Source organism: Grus americana, chromosome 3 (assembly GCF_028858705.1).
Source record: "Grus americana isolate bGruAme1 chromosome 3, bGruAme1.mat, whole genome shotgun sequence".
Lineage (NCBI taxonomy): Eukaryota > Metazoa > Chordata > Aves > Gruiformes > Gruidae > Grus > Grus americana.
The window spans coordinates 32534540-32548450 of NC_072854.1; the positions used below are offsets into that span (position 1 = coordinate 32534540).

The 13911-nt window shown below is 39.6% G+C and overlaps 1 protein-coding gene across 5 annotated transcripts in view; it reads left to right on the forward strand.

The window, feature by feature from the left end:
* Window positions 1–13911, forward strand: part of COL19A1 (collagen type XIX alpha 1 chain) — a 223059-nt gene that overhangs the window by 113959 nt on the left and 95189 nt on the right. For all 5 annotated transcript variants that reach the window (XM_054821680.1, XM_054821681.1, XM_054821682.1 and 2 more), the window contains 2 exons: window positions 6157–6210; window positions 6903–6938. In XM_054821680.1, the coding sequence (XP_054677655.1) occupies window positions 6157–6210; window positions 6903–6938 (90 nt within the window). The remainder of the gene's footprint in view (window positions 1–6156; window positions 6211–6902; window positions 6939–13911) is intronic.

Sequence of the window (13911 nt, forward strand, 5' to 3'; positions counted from 1 at the left end):
AGACATTGTTGATTTGATCTATAACAATTTGGTTGCATGTTGTTGGTTAGTGTGTTGGATTGTTTACTTTATTTCCAGTATTTTAGATAATATGTTTTGTTCTAGGAGATTTTAACTGATGCGAGTTTGAACCAGATTAACAGGCCAGGGAACTGTAAATAATTTTTTTTACAAACAATTATCTTTTAGAGTGAAAAACCTGTTCTCCTCAAAAGATTGCGCCACTCCTACAGTATTTTCCATTGCCACATGCATGCAGTGTAGTGTATGCTGCACAAATGGATGCATTTCCAGTGGGCAACACTTGGCTGCTGCAGGAGCTGCTGGAGTCCTGTGGTTGGAGTCCTGCTGATCTTTGTGTTTTTTCATTAGGAAAAGCACCTTCATCAGCTGCTGGTACATTTTACCCATTTCATCTCTTTTCCGTGATGATGTATAAGCACTGGCTGCTGCTCTCTCTCTGAGCCAATTTTCAGAGTATGATACAGTTTTCTCAGGCCTCGGTGAACCTGCTAGAGCATGTTAAATCAGCATTCATCAAGGAAAGCACTGGGGCACAAAAAGCACATTTTACTTGGAGAGAACACTTAACAATTTTCCTAACGATCCTGAATTCTAGAAAGAGTTTTCTTATAATTTCATGCAAAGCTAACAATTCAGTTATTTTGATACTCTTTTTCATACTTCTCTGATCAAAACATTTTGTCTCAGGTTGAAAGGTTAATGCACTTCTTGGATATTTCCCAGCTATGGTGCTTAGGGACACAGTTTAGTGGTTGGACTTGATGATCTTAAAGGTCTTTTCCACCCAAAATGTTTTTATGATTCTAAATAAGTAGCTGATGGCAGCTGAGAAAAGGCTGTGAGCCTTGCCTTCTAACACTACCGGTGAGGTTTGTGTTGTGGCTGATATCTGTCTCTTCACCTCAGTACTTCAAGATGTTACACAGGATCCTGGCTCTTGATGCCCTTGGTCCCTCTGGTCTCCAGTCCATACAGAAACCCTTCAGTCCAGTTGTCTGCTGCCAGGCAGCGTAAGCGTTAGAAACTCTGGCAGCTCTGTAAGAGCTTCCCAGTAAGCTTCTTCTCTTTACCCTAGCTTTCTTGAGGCTTCTGCGTTTGCTTCCAGATCAGCTCATAGTCACTCTGCTGCTGAAAGTTTTCCTCAAACCTCCCTCGCCTGCCATTCAAATCCCCCTGTTTGGGCTGCAGAGTTTTTATCACAGGGATTGCCAGCTACTTGGTCTCAGCCAGAGAGGTGTCTGCTCATTAAACCCTTACAAATCCTTTGTGTGGCTTTTAAACCCAGCTGAACATCACAGTGTCAAGGTTAAAAGCAACAGATGAGTCTGCAAGAAAATCCAATTTACAGAAGCAGACTCCTTTAAATTACAGGATGCTTTTCCCCATCCTGTGCGAGCACCAACACACATTTCCCTTTTAATATAACCCCTGTAGGTTATATGGGAATACTTACAGAAGGTGTGTACTTGGTTGAGGTTGTTGCTGTCGTTTGATGGGCAGGCTAGATTCTTTCGTAGGGTAGTTCCTCAGACACTACAGGCATATGGGATGTGATTTCCCAGCATAAGCAGCGAACTATGTTCTCTTTATCTTCTGTCCATTTTGCTACTGATGGTAGTAGTACCAGTTTGCAGATCATCGTGTTGACCCAAAAGAATTGTTTTAGGGGAAAATGTTTTTCGATTTCCTTTTCTCACAGAACCTTTGACTGTTCTGATCTTAACCAAATGACTGAAACCATAGGCAGTGTTTAGCTTTCTAGTTCTGGTTATACTTGGCACTTCTTTTGAATGAATAGGAAGTTCTCAGACTTGGTAAGGAACATATTTCTCACATCATCAAGTAAAGTTACTTTTTCTTCACCATGGAACTCCAGAGCACAGCAAACGTTATACGAGGTTGTCACTGGTTTAAAAGGAAAATTCAAATAGAAAAACTGTCGCCTTTTATGCTAGTAGTGTTGGGACACCATTAATAAATCCTATCCTTTGAAGCATATGTGAAACCAAGGTCCTTTTTAGAGTTTTAAAGCACAGTTACTGGGTTTTAGTTGTTTTCTTCTCCTAATCCAGTTGGTTTTGTAGTCTGGCTAAGAGTCCAGTAAACATATCAGAGAAAAGTCTGGTTAAATATTTGTCAAAAATATTGTCAACCAATATGGTATCATCACCTTTAAATTCCTTCCACCAGAAGAAATACCTTCGTCATCCCCTTCCAAGCAAAAAGCCTGCCTGTAGTTTAATCCTTCCCCCATTGGCCCCAATTTTACTGACTTTACACCCTTTTGGTATTTGTGATATACTTGTTCCAGTAATTTCTCCCTTGGTCAGCAATTGTGTTACAGTAATACGTATCTTGTTATAGATACATATATATAAATAACATTTCTCCTATTTGTCCTTTCTCATGTTGTTATCTTGTTAGCCTTTAGTTGGCCTTCTGCATGCGTATCCTAATGCTTACTTTACATTTTGGCATCCATAGAGGAACTGAAAAATAAGTTTATTCTGTAAAAAGACCAAGCTGTAGTCCTTACAGAGGAGAAGAAGTACCAGCTGAAGACTATTCACAAACTCACAAATGCGTATTATTATATTGCTCCCAAAAAGCTAGAATTAGGTTGGGATAGAATTCAGTAATTCATTTACCCACTGTTATGAGAGCTGCTGGAATTTTTATTCAGTTCTTGAATTTCTGGCAAATCTGATAACAAGCTCCTTAGATCAATAGAAATTAGTTTGTTGTTTTCAAAGCTGACCTTGTTCTCCTAAAATATTGCAGAAAACAAGCTTTTCTAATTTAAAACTTAATCTAAAATCATCCAAATTATATCTGTTTAGATAACCACATCCATTTAACTGAAGCATCCTGTTCTGGTCTCTGCCAGAGACAGGATACTGTACTGTATGTAGGGGGCTACAGATTTGACTTAGCACAGGAATTCTTACTTCTGATGTCATTTCAGAGACAGCAGGAGCTAAACCTCTCAGCAGCTTTAAAAGGGTGGCTGTAGGGAAGAATAGGCATGGTGCAGTACCAGGTGTGTTTTTGCAAGCATTCACTTAACTTATTAAGATAATATTATTTTAAGATACGTAATCTGTAGAAGAACAATACTTCTAATGGGATAACCTTTTAAGCAATTTTTTTTCCGATACTACTTTTCTTTCTTGGGGATTATAAACTGGAAAAAAAAGCAAATTCAAGTATTTTAAGTTAAATACATTATATAAAAACTTTCCTGGGTACTCAGAAATCCTGCTTCAAACACTGCAAGGCTTGCTGTCATATATGTAGTTTCCCTTTGTCCTTTTTATGTGAGGTTGACCTCTGTGGTCATCATCTCTGCAGTAGCTGTCAAACTGTATACCTCACCGAGGTGCACTGCAGGGACACTACTAAAAGCTTTAAACACACCAATTAGGAAAAGATCAGGTTCATAGTTTGTCAGTGCATGGCTTGAGTTCAGTTTCTTTCATCTGCAGTTGTCTTTTCTATTCAGTAGAGACACGCACAGATATACCGCTGTGTGTTGCAGATTTTTTTTTAATCTTTTCTTTTCTTTTCTGTAAATATACAACCTAAGAGCTAATTCTCTAAAGTCAAACCTATTGTTCCACTGCTGATTCGCTAATATTGATTTTGAACCAGATCCATACAGTTTGCATACCTGAAAAATCCCTGAAATGGCTTTTTAGAATATGGAATGGTTGTGCTTTATGCAGTCTTTCAGAAGGAGGTGAAAAGTAAAATGTAGTAAATGGAGGCAATATTAAAACTATGTCATAAATATGCAGATTGTAAAAAGAAAGCAATTTTTTGGCTTGGTTTTTGAATCCATCTGCCTATTACATTTTTTAAGTTCAAACAGCAAAACTACTTCTGATTTAACTATTACATATTTGGCAAGCTTAATAAAGGACAAATCAAAGCTAAATCAGGGGTATTTACAACAACCACAAATTTAATCCAAAGTGGGTACTTAAATGCTCATATAGTTCTAAATGATGTTCCTTCCAGATGGTGCATTAATGTAATTTTAGCAGGAAGTGAAGTTGCACAAATACGCAGTATTTAGAACACTCACTGATTTAATGTTTCTGTACCCACCAAGGCACAGATGTTGCTTATCATTTTTGTGCCAGTTGTCTCTATCTTTCCAATTATTGCAAACTGAGGAAGAGAGTTTGCAAGGGCAAAAAGGGGGCTGGGAAGAATTTCAGTTAGGAAACCCTAATTCAGATTTAGATGAATCTTTTCTGTCCTCGACCTATTTAACCTCCACAATAATAACCATGGTGGCCTACTTGTGGAGTATCTCATTATGATTTGGTCCTCTTTTGCCTACCTTATTGCTATTTGGTTTCTAAGTAAAATTTTTGAACCAGTAGAGCTGTGTCTGCCTTACAATGTACATGGTCTCCTGGCACATAACTCTAAATCAGTAATCAGAGGGAAGGCACAAGGCAAATCTCTTGGCTTAAACGAAAAGGAGTTCCTGGTAGGCTGGTCCAGCATCAGAATTAAGTTCTTTCTTAATTCTTGTAACTGCAGAATGGCTTGAGTTTGCTGGGCATATTTCAAAACCTCTTGCTTTTCCATGTGTTGTTCAGCAAGGAGAAGATGACAAAGATTATGTGCTGGGTGCTAAAGATTTTTAGGGGATTCTTCTCGTGAGACATGTTAGTGGAAGAGCTGTGTTGGTGATATTGTAGAGGGTAGATTCAAGCTACATATAAGGAGGAAATTCTTTATGATGAGGATGGTGAAACACTGGAACAGGCTGCCCAGAGAGGTTGTGGATGCCCCATCCCTGGAAACATTCAAGGTCAGGTTGGATGGGGCTCTGAGTGATCTGATCTGGTTGAGGATGTCCCTGCCCATGGCAGAGGGATTGGAATAGATGAGCTTTAAAGTTCCCTTCCAACCCAAAGCATTCTATGATTCTACGATTGTGAAATAGCTGCATATATAATGTGTAAGACTAGGCAGTAATATCTGCTTCTCCAGCTGAAGGCAGAACTAACGAGGGAGGTATGAAGGACTCGATTATTTCTCTAATTGCCTTTTCAAACACTGGTGAACCTCCAGCTCCCAGAGATGATAAACAGCACTGTAGGGAATATATACTGCAAGTAAAGAATTACTTTACACAACCATGCGAACAAATAATACAATGTTGTGACCAGCTACTACTGAGCTAATAATGAATGCTTACTACAAATTTGTTTTAACACACTCTGTTCAGATCTGTCGTTGTCTCAACCCTTTGTGCCCCACAGTGGGCACCAAAAAGAACTGTTGTGGTTTAATCCCAGCCAGCAGCTAAGCACCACACAGCCCCTCGCTCACTCTCCCCCACGGTGGGATGGGGGAGAAAATCAAAAAGGAAAAAACGTGAGAAAACTTGAGGGTAGAGATAAAGACAGTTTAATAGGACAGAAAAGGAAGAGAATAATAATGATAACAATGATAAAAGAATATACAAAACAAGTGATGCACAGCACAATTGCTCACCACCCAAAGCTGACGCTCAGCTAGTTCCTGAGCAATGCCACCTCCCAGCCAACCCCTAGTTATATACGGAACATGACATCATATGGTATGGTATATCCTTTTGGTCAGTTTGGGTCAGCTGTCCTGGCTGTGTCCCCTCCCAGCTTCTTGGATGCCCCCCACCTTCTTGTTGGCAGGGCAGTATGAGAATCGGAGAAGTCCTTGACTGCTTGGCAACAACTAAAATATCAGTGTGTTATCAACATTATTCTCATCCTAAATCCAAAACACAGCCCTATACCAGCTGCTAGGAAGAAAATTAACTCTATCCCAGCTGAAACCAGGACAGACTGCAAAGGAACTTTGCATTTCTACGTGCTACTTGCCATAGTGGGGCACAATCAAGTAGGTAGTTTGGCTTTGTATATTTAATTATGAGTTGAAGACACGTGGTCTTTGATAGGTGTTTCTCTGTTCACAACATAATGAAAATAAAGAATTATGAGCTGGTAGTACTAATAATGTGATAATATTTTAAGGTTAGTTGGTTGGTATATACTAATTCATAGGACTACAGGACTTTGTCCAGCGTTTTCCACAGATGACAACAAATATGCATTTTTCTTCTTTGCCCAGGGACTAAAAGGTGACCCTGGTAGTCCTGGAGTGTCTGGTCCTAAAGGAGAAAAGGTACTTTTTTATCTGTAAAAGTTGTATGTGTATGTGGGGTGCATGATATTTCTTCAGTATTGAATGCATTGTCTTAACTATATGTGACGAACACCCACTGCTGCCATTTGTGTAGCTTAAGGGTTGAAGAATGTGAATACAGACTAACTGTAAATACAGAAGACAAGTAGTCTTTTATTACAACAAATTTTGAAAGGAATTCAGAGCAGGAACCTAAATTCAGTGTTCTGAATTGCTCTCTGGGTGCTCTGATTTGCTTCCATGGACTGAACCTGAAGGTCTCACAGCATGATTCGTACCTCAGCGACCTAATTCTGTGAACATTTTACACAGTCAGATGTCTTCACATATGCGAGCTGTCACACTGATTTCAGTGGCCACCTTGTGCATGTAAGCTGCAGCTTGTAATTTAATATATGCAAATGTGTTTTGAAGGATTGCTTTTTTTAAAGTTGGGATTCATTTATGCAGAGGCCTGCAATTTTTTTCCATTTAGCCTCTGATGAACTGTGTACATCTATGCCATTACTGAAAAAGAATATTGCTTTTCTCATATATTTTCATAATCAGAGCATGTTTGATGATTATACTGAATTTACTTCTGCAGTGGTGCATATCCTCTAAAATGCCTAGAGGTTAAAAATGTATAACTAAAGAGATTGCTGATTTATTTACTCTCATGTTTTAACTAGGGAGACGCAGGACCTCCGGGACCAACTGCCTTGAATGTAAGTACACTTAAAACAAAAACAGACAAAATGAAATCACTAAGAAATGTTCCAGGTTTTAACTTATTTGCAATATAAATACTTTCATTATTAAATTTAAGAGGCAAGTCCCTCTCTTTAGAATGCCTCTACATTTTCTATATGAATTGTGAAGCAGGGAGAAGGGAAATTTTTAAATATAAAGAAATACTAAGAATACTGGGGGGGGTTTCTGTGTATAGACAGAATAGGCTGGTTAAAGTGAAAGAATCCCCTTGCTATTTTTAGTGAAGAACATTTTTCAGTAAAAGCTTGCAAAACTAATTAATGCTTTTTAAGATATTATAAATATTATCTAGTCAGGTTATTTTAATAAGTATTTAGTTATGACTGCAATGCCGTATGTACAACAGAGTATTTTTTATATATCTATATCATACATATGTTAAATTTGACACACAGAACCCAATTTTCAGAAAGTTAAGGATGTAGGGACACATCCAGCAGCCAGAGAGATGTGAGGCTGCCACAGCTCCTTGCCCTCAGGTCCAGCTTGTAGCGAGGCTGAGCGTGCATTCCCAATAGGCACACAAACACGCATACAACATATAGACATGTCTGTGGCCAGATGGGCACACTCAGCTTTCCCACAAACACAAACAGCACCAACAGCCTCACCCTAATACCCTCTCTGGCTGATGACGACGGTCTGGTACTGGGCAATATATGCATACATACAATGTGCACCCCACTAATAGCCGAGCTGACACACAGCCTAACCAGGAGATGCCCCTGCTCCTGGTCACTCCAGTTACTGGCACCTGGACATTCAGCCCACGAGGCTCACAGCCCCACTCCAGTTGCTGGTGCAGACCTGTTCACTCACAGACACCTGTGCAAAAACACATGTGTACGCGCGCGCACACACACACACATATATATTCCCCTAGCTTCCAGGTCATTTCACCTACTTGCCAGCAAGTCCAGCTTGATATTCGCTGTTGATCACACACACACTCCATTTGTTGGTACCACAACGGTATAGACCGTTGTCTTTTATGAAACACATTTGTCGTGGTTTTGCCCCATCCAGCAGCTAAGCACCACGCAGCTGCTTGCTCGCTCTGCCCCAGTGGGGTGGGGGAGAGAATTGGAACAGTAGAAGTGAGAAAACTTGTGGGTTGAGATAAAGACAGTTTAATAAGTAAAGAAAGACCTGCATGTGCAAGCAAAGCAAAGGAATTCATTCACCACTTCACATGGGCAGGCAGGTGTTCAGCCATCTCCAGGAAAGCAGGGCTCCATCACATGTAACGGTTACTTGGGAAGACAAACACCATCACTCTGAATGTGCGTGTGTGTCCCTGACCACCACCACCTTCTCTCAGCTTTATGTGCTGAGCATGACATCATTTGGTCTAGGATATCCCTTTGGTCACTTTGGGTCAGCTGCCCTGGCTGTGTCCCCTCCCAACTCCTTGTGCACCCCCAGTCTCCTTGCTGGTGGGGTGGGGAGAGAAGCAGCAAAGGCCTTGGCTCTGTGTAAGCACTGCTAAGCAGTAACTAAAACATTTCTGAGTTACCATCAACACTGTTTTCAGCACAAATCCAAAACACAGCCCCATACTGGCTACTGTGAAGAAAATTAACTCTATCCCAGCCAAAGCCAGCACAACATCCTATGCTTCTGGTTCCTTGCATTACACAATAATGCTGCTACCAATAAGAAAAATAATTTAAATAATTTCAGTATTGGCTTAATTATAGTTCATTTAAATTTTGGTGATTGGACATGTCTAATATTTGAGAACAACACATGCTTCAGTATGAAGCATTTTCTATCCAGAAAAAGAAGTTGAAAAATTCTTTTCACACAGAGTAGAAAATTGTTTAGAGTTTGTCGTTTCAAACACTTGCAGAGTTATGTGCTGTGGTCTTGACATCTTTTTATCTTACATCATGACCAGATATGCATAACAAACACAGACTGGAAATGAAAAATAAATGTAACATTATAATGATGGAAAATCACTTGCTAGATTCTTACGAAGAACTATATTTCAATAATTCAGGGGTTTTTACAATTTCTACAATTCTCAGATGAAAAAAGCAGGCAGGTGTTTTCCTTTCTTTCTTTATAGAAAAAATCTGTGTATCAGACTTGGGAAGCTGCAAATTTAGTCACTAATTCATTTATTCCCTTTCCTGCAATTTACCTGCAAAAAGGAATATGTGAGATCAGACATGATGATCAATGTTTGTTTGCTACAGTTCATGTCGTGCTAGAGGTAAACAGGGCCAATGATGTCCTTCAGCTCTTGAATATACAGTCAAAAAGTGCATTGGAAGAGTTAACAGTGAAATATTTTCATTAAACAACCTTAATTCTAGGGTTGTCACTGCAGTAAATGGATTGGAGTAGGTCTTGCTTCAGATAGATTCTTACAGGCCTTGAAGGGAACACTGAAATACAAATAGGATACTTCCAAAGATAAGACACAGGAAAAAGAATTGAGGACGCCTATTTTCTGTGTGCTGTAGGACCTATGCTATCGTCCTTTTGAGCATTTCTTGTGTAAATGATGGAAAAATGACTATATCTATCCTGATAGCTGCCCCTGGATATGTTGGGCCTGGTTTGAATGCATTTATTGTCTTCAGTTGCAGCTGTGGACACTTAGCTTTCCTAAGTTATACTCAGAGGTTAGTAGTACAATATCCAAAGTCAGAAGCTGCTTTCAAATTGACTGAACTAACTCCTTCTGTACCTTAAGTGATTCACTTTGATAAAATGGACTGTCAAAGAATTGCATTTCTGTGATTATAAAATGCTGTGCAAATGTTTCAGTTCAGGTTGATTCGGGCATTGCAAGATGTCTTTGCGTTGGTACATCCACTGATGGTCGTCTTCACACTTTTTAAAAGGAAACATTTAAATTTTAGGAAAGCAGACACGAGTCTTCAGAGGGATGTTACTAACTGAAGTACTGAAACATTTTTTTGTGTAGCTGGTAACTGAGAGAAGAGACAAGAGTGAGTGTGAATTGGTTTAGCAGCTTGAAGACAGATTACAACACTGCAGGAATATATGGCCCAGCAGGAAGTCTTTCTCTCTCCACCGCCGTAAATAGTCACGCGTTTCTGTTGGCAAGGACTAAAAGAAGATGAATGATATGAATGGTGGTGGCTGGGGGAAAACCCAGTCTTCAGACTTGTTTTATTTCTGTGACTTCTGTGTGGCCGTGACTTTTATGATATATAATCATGAGAGGAAGATGTCGTATCTTGCTGTGAATAAGTAGTAGGTCAGATAGTATCAAGCTTCATGTGTTACTGAATGAGAACTTACTATGTCAGGACCATTCGTGCTCTTGCAGCCAAAATGTGACATCAGTGTTTCAGTTATGAACCCTGTTAAAAGAGAGTTTTAAAAGGGTCCATTCATTTGGGACTCATGCATAAAGACATAAATTTATCCTCTACTTATAATCATTTTTAGTTTTTCCTACTGTGAAAATGATTTATTTCTTTTTGTCGAAATGCAAAATGAATTATTGTGCTGGGGGGGGTGGGGAGGGAAGAGGAGTGAGAATAATGACATGCCGTTAGAGCTAACGCCAAAATGCATTTGGGCAGGGAGGGAGGGAGTATTCAAAGGACTTGGTTTTCCTCGAACTGGAAGGCTGCGCCAGGGTCATCGACCTTCTGCCCCAGTGCAATTGCATAGAGACAGGTGGGGAATGATGGCATTACTGAGCTCTGCTGCACTGTGCGGCTCTTCCATTCCTATGTATTGCCGTAGGAATCATACACTAGTGGATTATGCTGGAGAAAGTCTACTGTATAGGCTGGTCTCAGTATAAACTAGAGCATCAGCAGCGTTGTGCAGAGCCAGAGCATTCTCCCCACGTGCAGGCCTGTGCCGTGGTCCTGTCCTCAGCACGGGGAGCGTGAAGGTGGCAAAAGGCTGAGGCTGCTTCCCTGCAGTCATTCCCACCTAAACAGCTGTTTCGTGGTCCTTCGGTCCACGGAGGGTTGTCCGTTGATGATCTACAGAAGCATGTAACAGCAAGTAGTAGGAACTCTCATTTTTTCAGTTGTCTGTGCTATTGGTACCTGTGAAAGTCTAAAAGGTGTCAGTGACCCTGTGACAGGAAGGGTTCGAGCATCCCTGGGATGTAGTGAACCCCCTACTGCTCAGAAGCACAGTAAGCATGCTCTGCCCTCCAACATGAAAAAAATGCAGAAAAGAATGCAGTTAGTTGTACCTGGAGGAAAAAGGTGTATTTTTAAAAGTGTTCAACTGACAGGTATAGGCATTATCATCTCTCTGAGGAATGAGGGGTACTCCGAGGCAGTATATATGCCAGAATTCTTCAATACCTAACAGTCGTAACAACCTATCAGGTGAATGAGCATATCCCAAACTGCAAAACAGAGGAAATAATACCACTGCTTTTTAAAATTCAAAAATTGTTTTAGCCGTTTGAAATGGAAATTTCATAGATCAGAAAGTCCATTGTTCTGGAAAAAATACAGAGCTCTCTATATACCTTTTTGATCTCCATTAATACAATATCTCTACCGAAATCCTAAAGCACACACACGTAACAAAACTTCTCACTTGCAACAATAGCAGAGAATTCAGAAAGAAATTAAGTGTATGCCTGACTATATGTTTCTGCAGTTAGTAGAGTTAGGATTAGAATTGCAACCCATGAGTTTCTGTACATGTTTTTAAGGCACGTACGGAAAGTCTTTTTAATACAACATCATCATTCTTGCATGATGAATTAGAGGGGGAAAAGTAACATTATTGTAGTGAAAATATGCTAAGCTGAAAAAAAAAAATTATAGACTACATAGAAACTTACTGAAGTTAGTAATTTCAGTAGTTCTAAGTATATTTGTTTGATTCTTGCATTATTCATACCAATACATTTTAGTGCCTCAGATCACTAACTTTGGCACATATGTGCATATCTGAGCACTTTTGGTAAGGATTTAAAGTTTTCCTATGTTTCCATGGAGTCAGTTAACACTACACAAGTCAAGATATATTTATTTTGTCTCCTCAGTTATGGTGGTAGTTTTATGGGAGTAGTCCAAAGTCATGATTGATTCTCATCCTTTCCTTATGCTGTCTTTAATTTCTCTGGTATGTTAACTTTCTGAATTGCTCTTTAAGTATTAGATGTCTCTCTTCTTTCTGAGTGTGTCATAATGCATGCTGGGAATATATTTTGAATTTATCTCCCTAATTATGCCCACTTTGTGCAGACATTTGTTTAGTCTTTAAAAGTTTAAGTTCCCTGATAAATTGAACTGTAGCCAAGGACCCTTCACGGAATAAACAGGAGGGATTATACAGCTCCGTTGTGCGGTTTTGTAAAAATGTGGAATTTAGTGGCAGAAGCTGGGGACTGTTTTGTGCAGGGGCACAGCTGGCTCCGCAGCTCGCCCGCTCTGGTATCCCCAGCTTAAGCCTGTGCGTGCCATGTCAGAAGAGTGACAGGTGAGGGAAGGTAGCGCAACCATCTCTTGTAAAATATATGATAACTATTCCTCTTGACACTCGATATGCTGCTTTTAGTTCCTGAGGAAAATGAGCGTCCGTCTGTACGTTCCTGCAAACCTATCCCTTTCAGGAGTTATAAAATAGTCATCCAGATGGCACCAAGTGTTTACGCAGAAGCCGAGGCTTAAGTCGGTCACAGACAGAAGTCCCCAAGACTTGCTTACTAAACAGATAGTTGGAATGCTGGCTCCTAGGTCTGGTTAAATCGAGCCGAAGGAAGCTGGGGCACAAGTGCAGCGCGGAGGCGGCTCCAGGAGGAAGCTGCAGATTCAGGCCTGGGCAAGCTCCGCCATCACTGTTGGCTCTCCCCTCCCTAAACAAACCTCAGCAACAGGTTACGCAGCTTTCCCCTCGGAGCTTCGGCAGCTATTCATTTAAAGCTAAAACTCACTTTCGGCAGCGTTGCCTAGGAATTTCACAAGTTCATGTGGTGCGGTATGTCAGTCATCATGTAATTAGTTGGCATTTATACGGAACTCCGAAGAGGAGGCATACGGTATGCCAGCATTCTTGCTGTTGTAATGGGCAGCAGTATTTCGGATTATTCTTCCTGAAAAATCACGTGCCAGATTTTACTTATCTTGACTTCAGTACACAATTCCTTTCTTGTCTCACACCGAAAAAATTAGTCATCTGAATAACTTGTATTCCTTAAGAAGAAGACACACACCTCCATTAGTGAGCATCTCAACTAATATTATCCTCTCTTTCTTTTCATGTAATGATATAAACTAAAGGAGAGCAATTCTAGTTAACTAATGAAAAAATAGACAGAAAATTATATTTTCATTCTAAATCTTTTCTTTTGATATACATCCCTCTAAGAAAAATCTGAATTTTATCTACTTGAGCTTTTTTAATGGAGTTATATCAATTTCATGAAAATACTGAACTGTTCAGTTGTTTTGCATGAGATATAGTGATCTTTAACTCTCACAGTATAACTTGCAAATACTCTCTTTAAAAGTGCTTTTTAAGTATGGAAGCAGATCCTATTAAGATTGCCCTTTTAGTGAAATAAAAGATGTTTTAGCAGTTTCAGTCTGGTTTTTTTATCTTCTTTATGCAGTAATACTGATTCTTAAAGCATAAGTCAAGATTGATGTCACAGCCTCACAGAAAATTTGTTTTTAAAAATTTGCTAAATTGGCATGAATGTGATTTATATGTCCTTCATTAGAAGAATGATTTCAGAATAGTCCCATATGCAGTATACATCAACGTAAAGAATCGTTTCAAATTACTCATCAGGATTTTAAATGATCCTTTTTTTACTTAGAAAATAAGCCCATGTCTATTAAAAGTTCTAGGTTCATAAAGTGTGAACTTCTGTGAAATTACTCTTCCAATTTCCCTTTGAAATAATTGTCTCTGAAGCAAAGTAGATTACAAGTTAAGTTATTGGAGAGAGATACA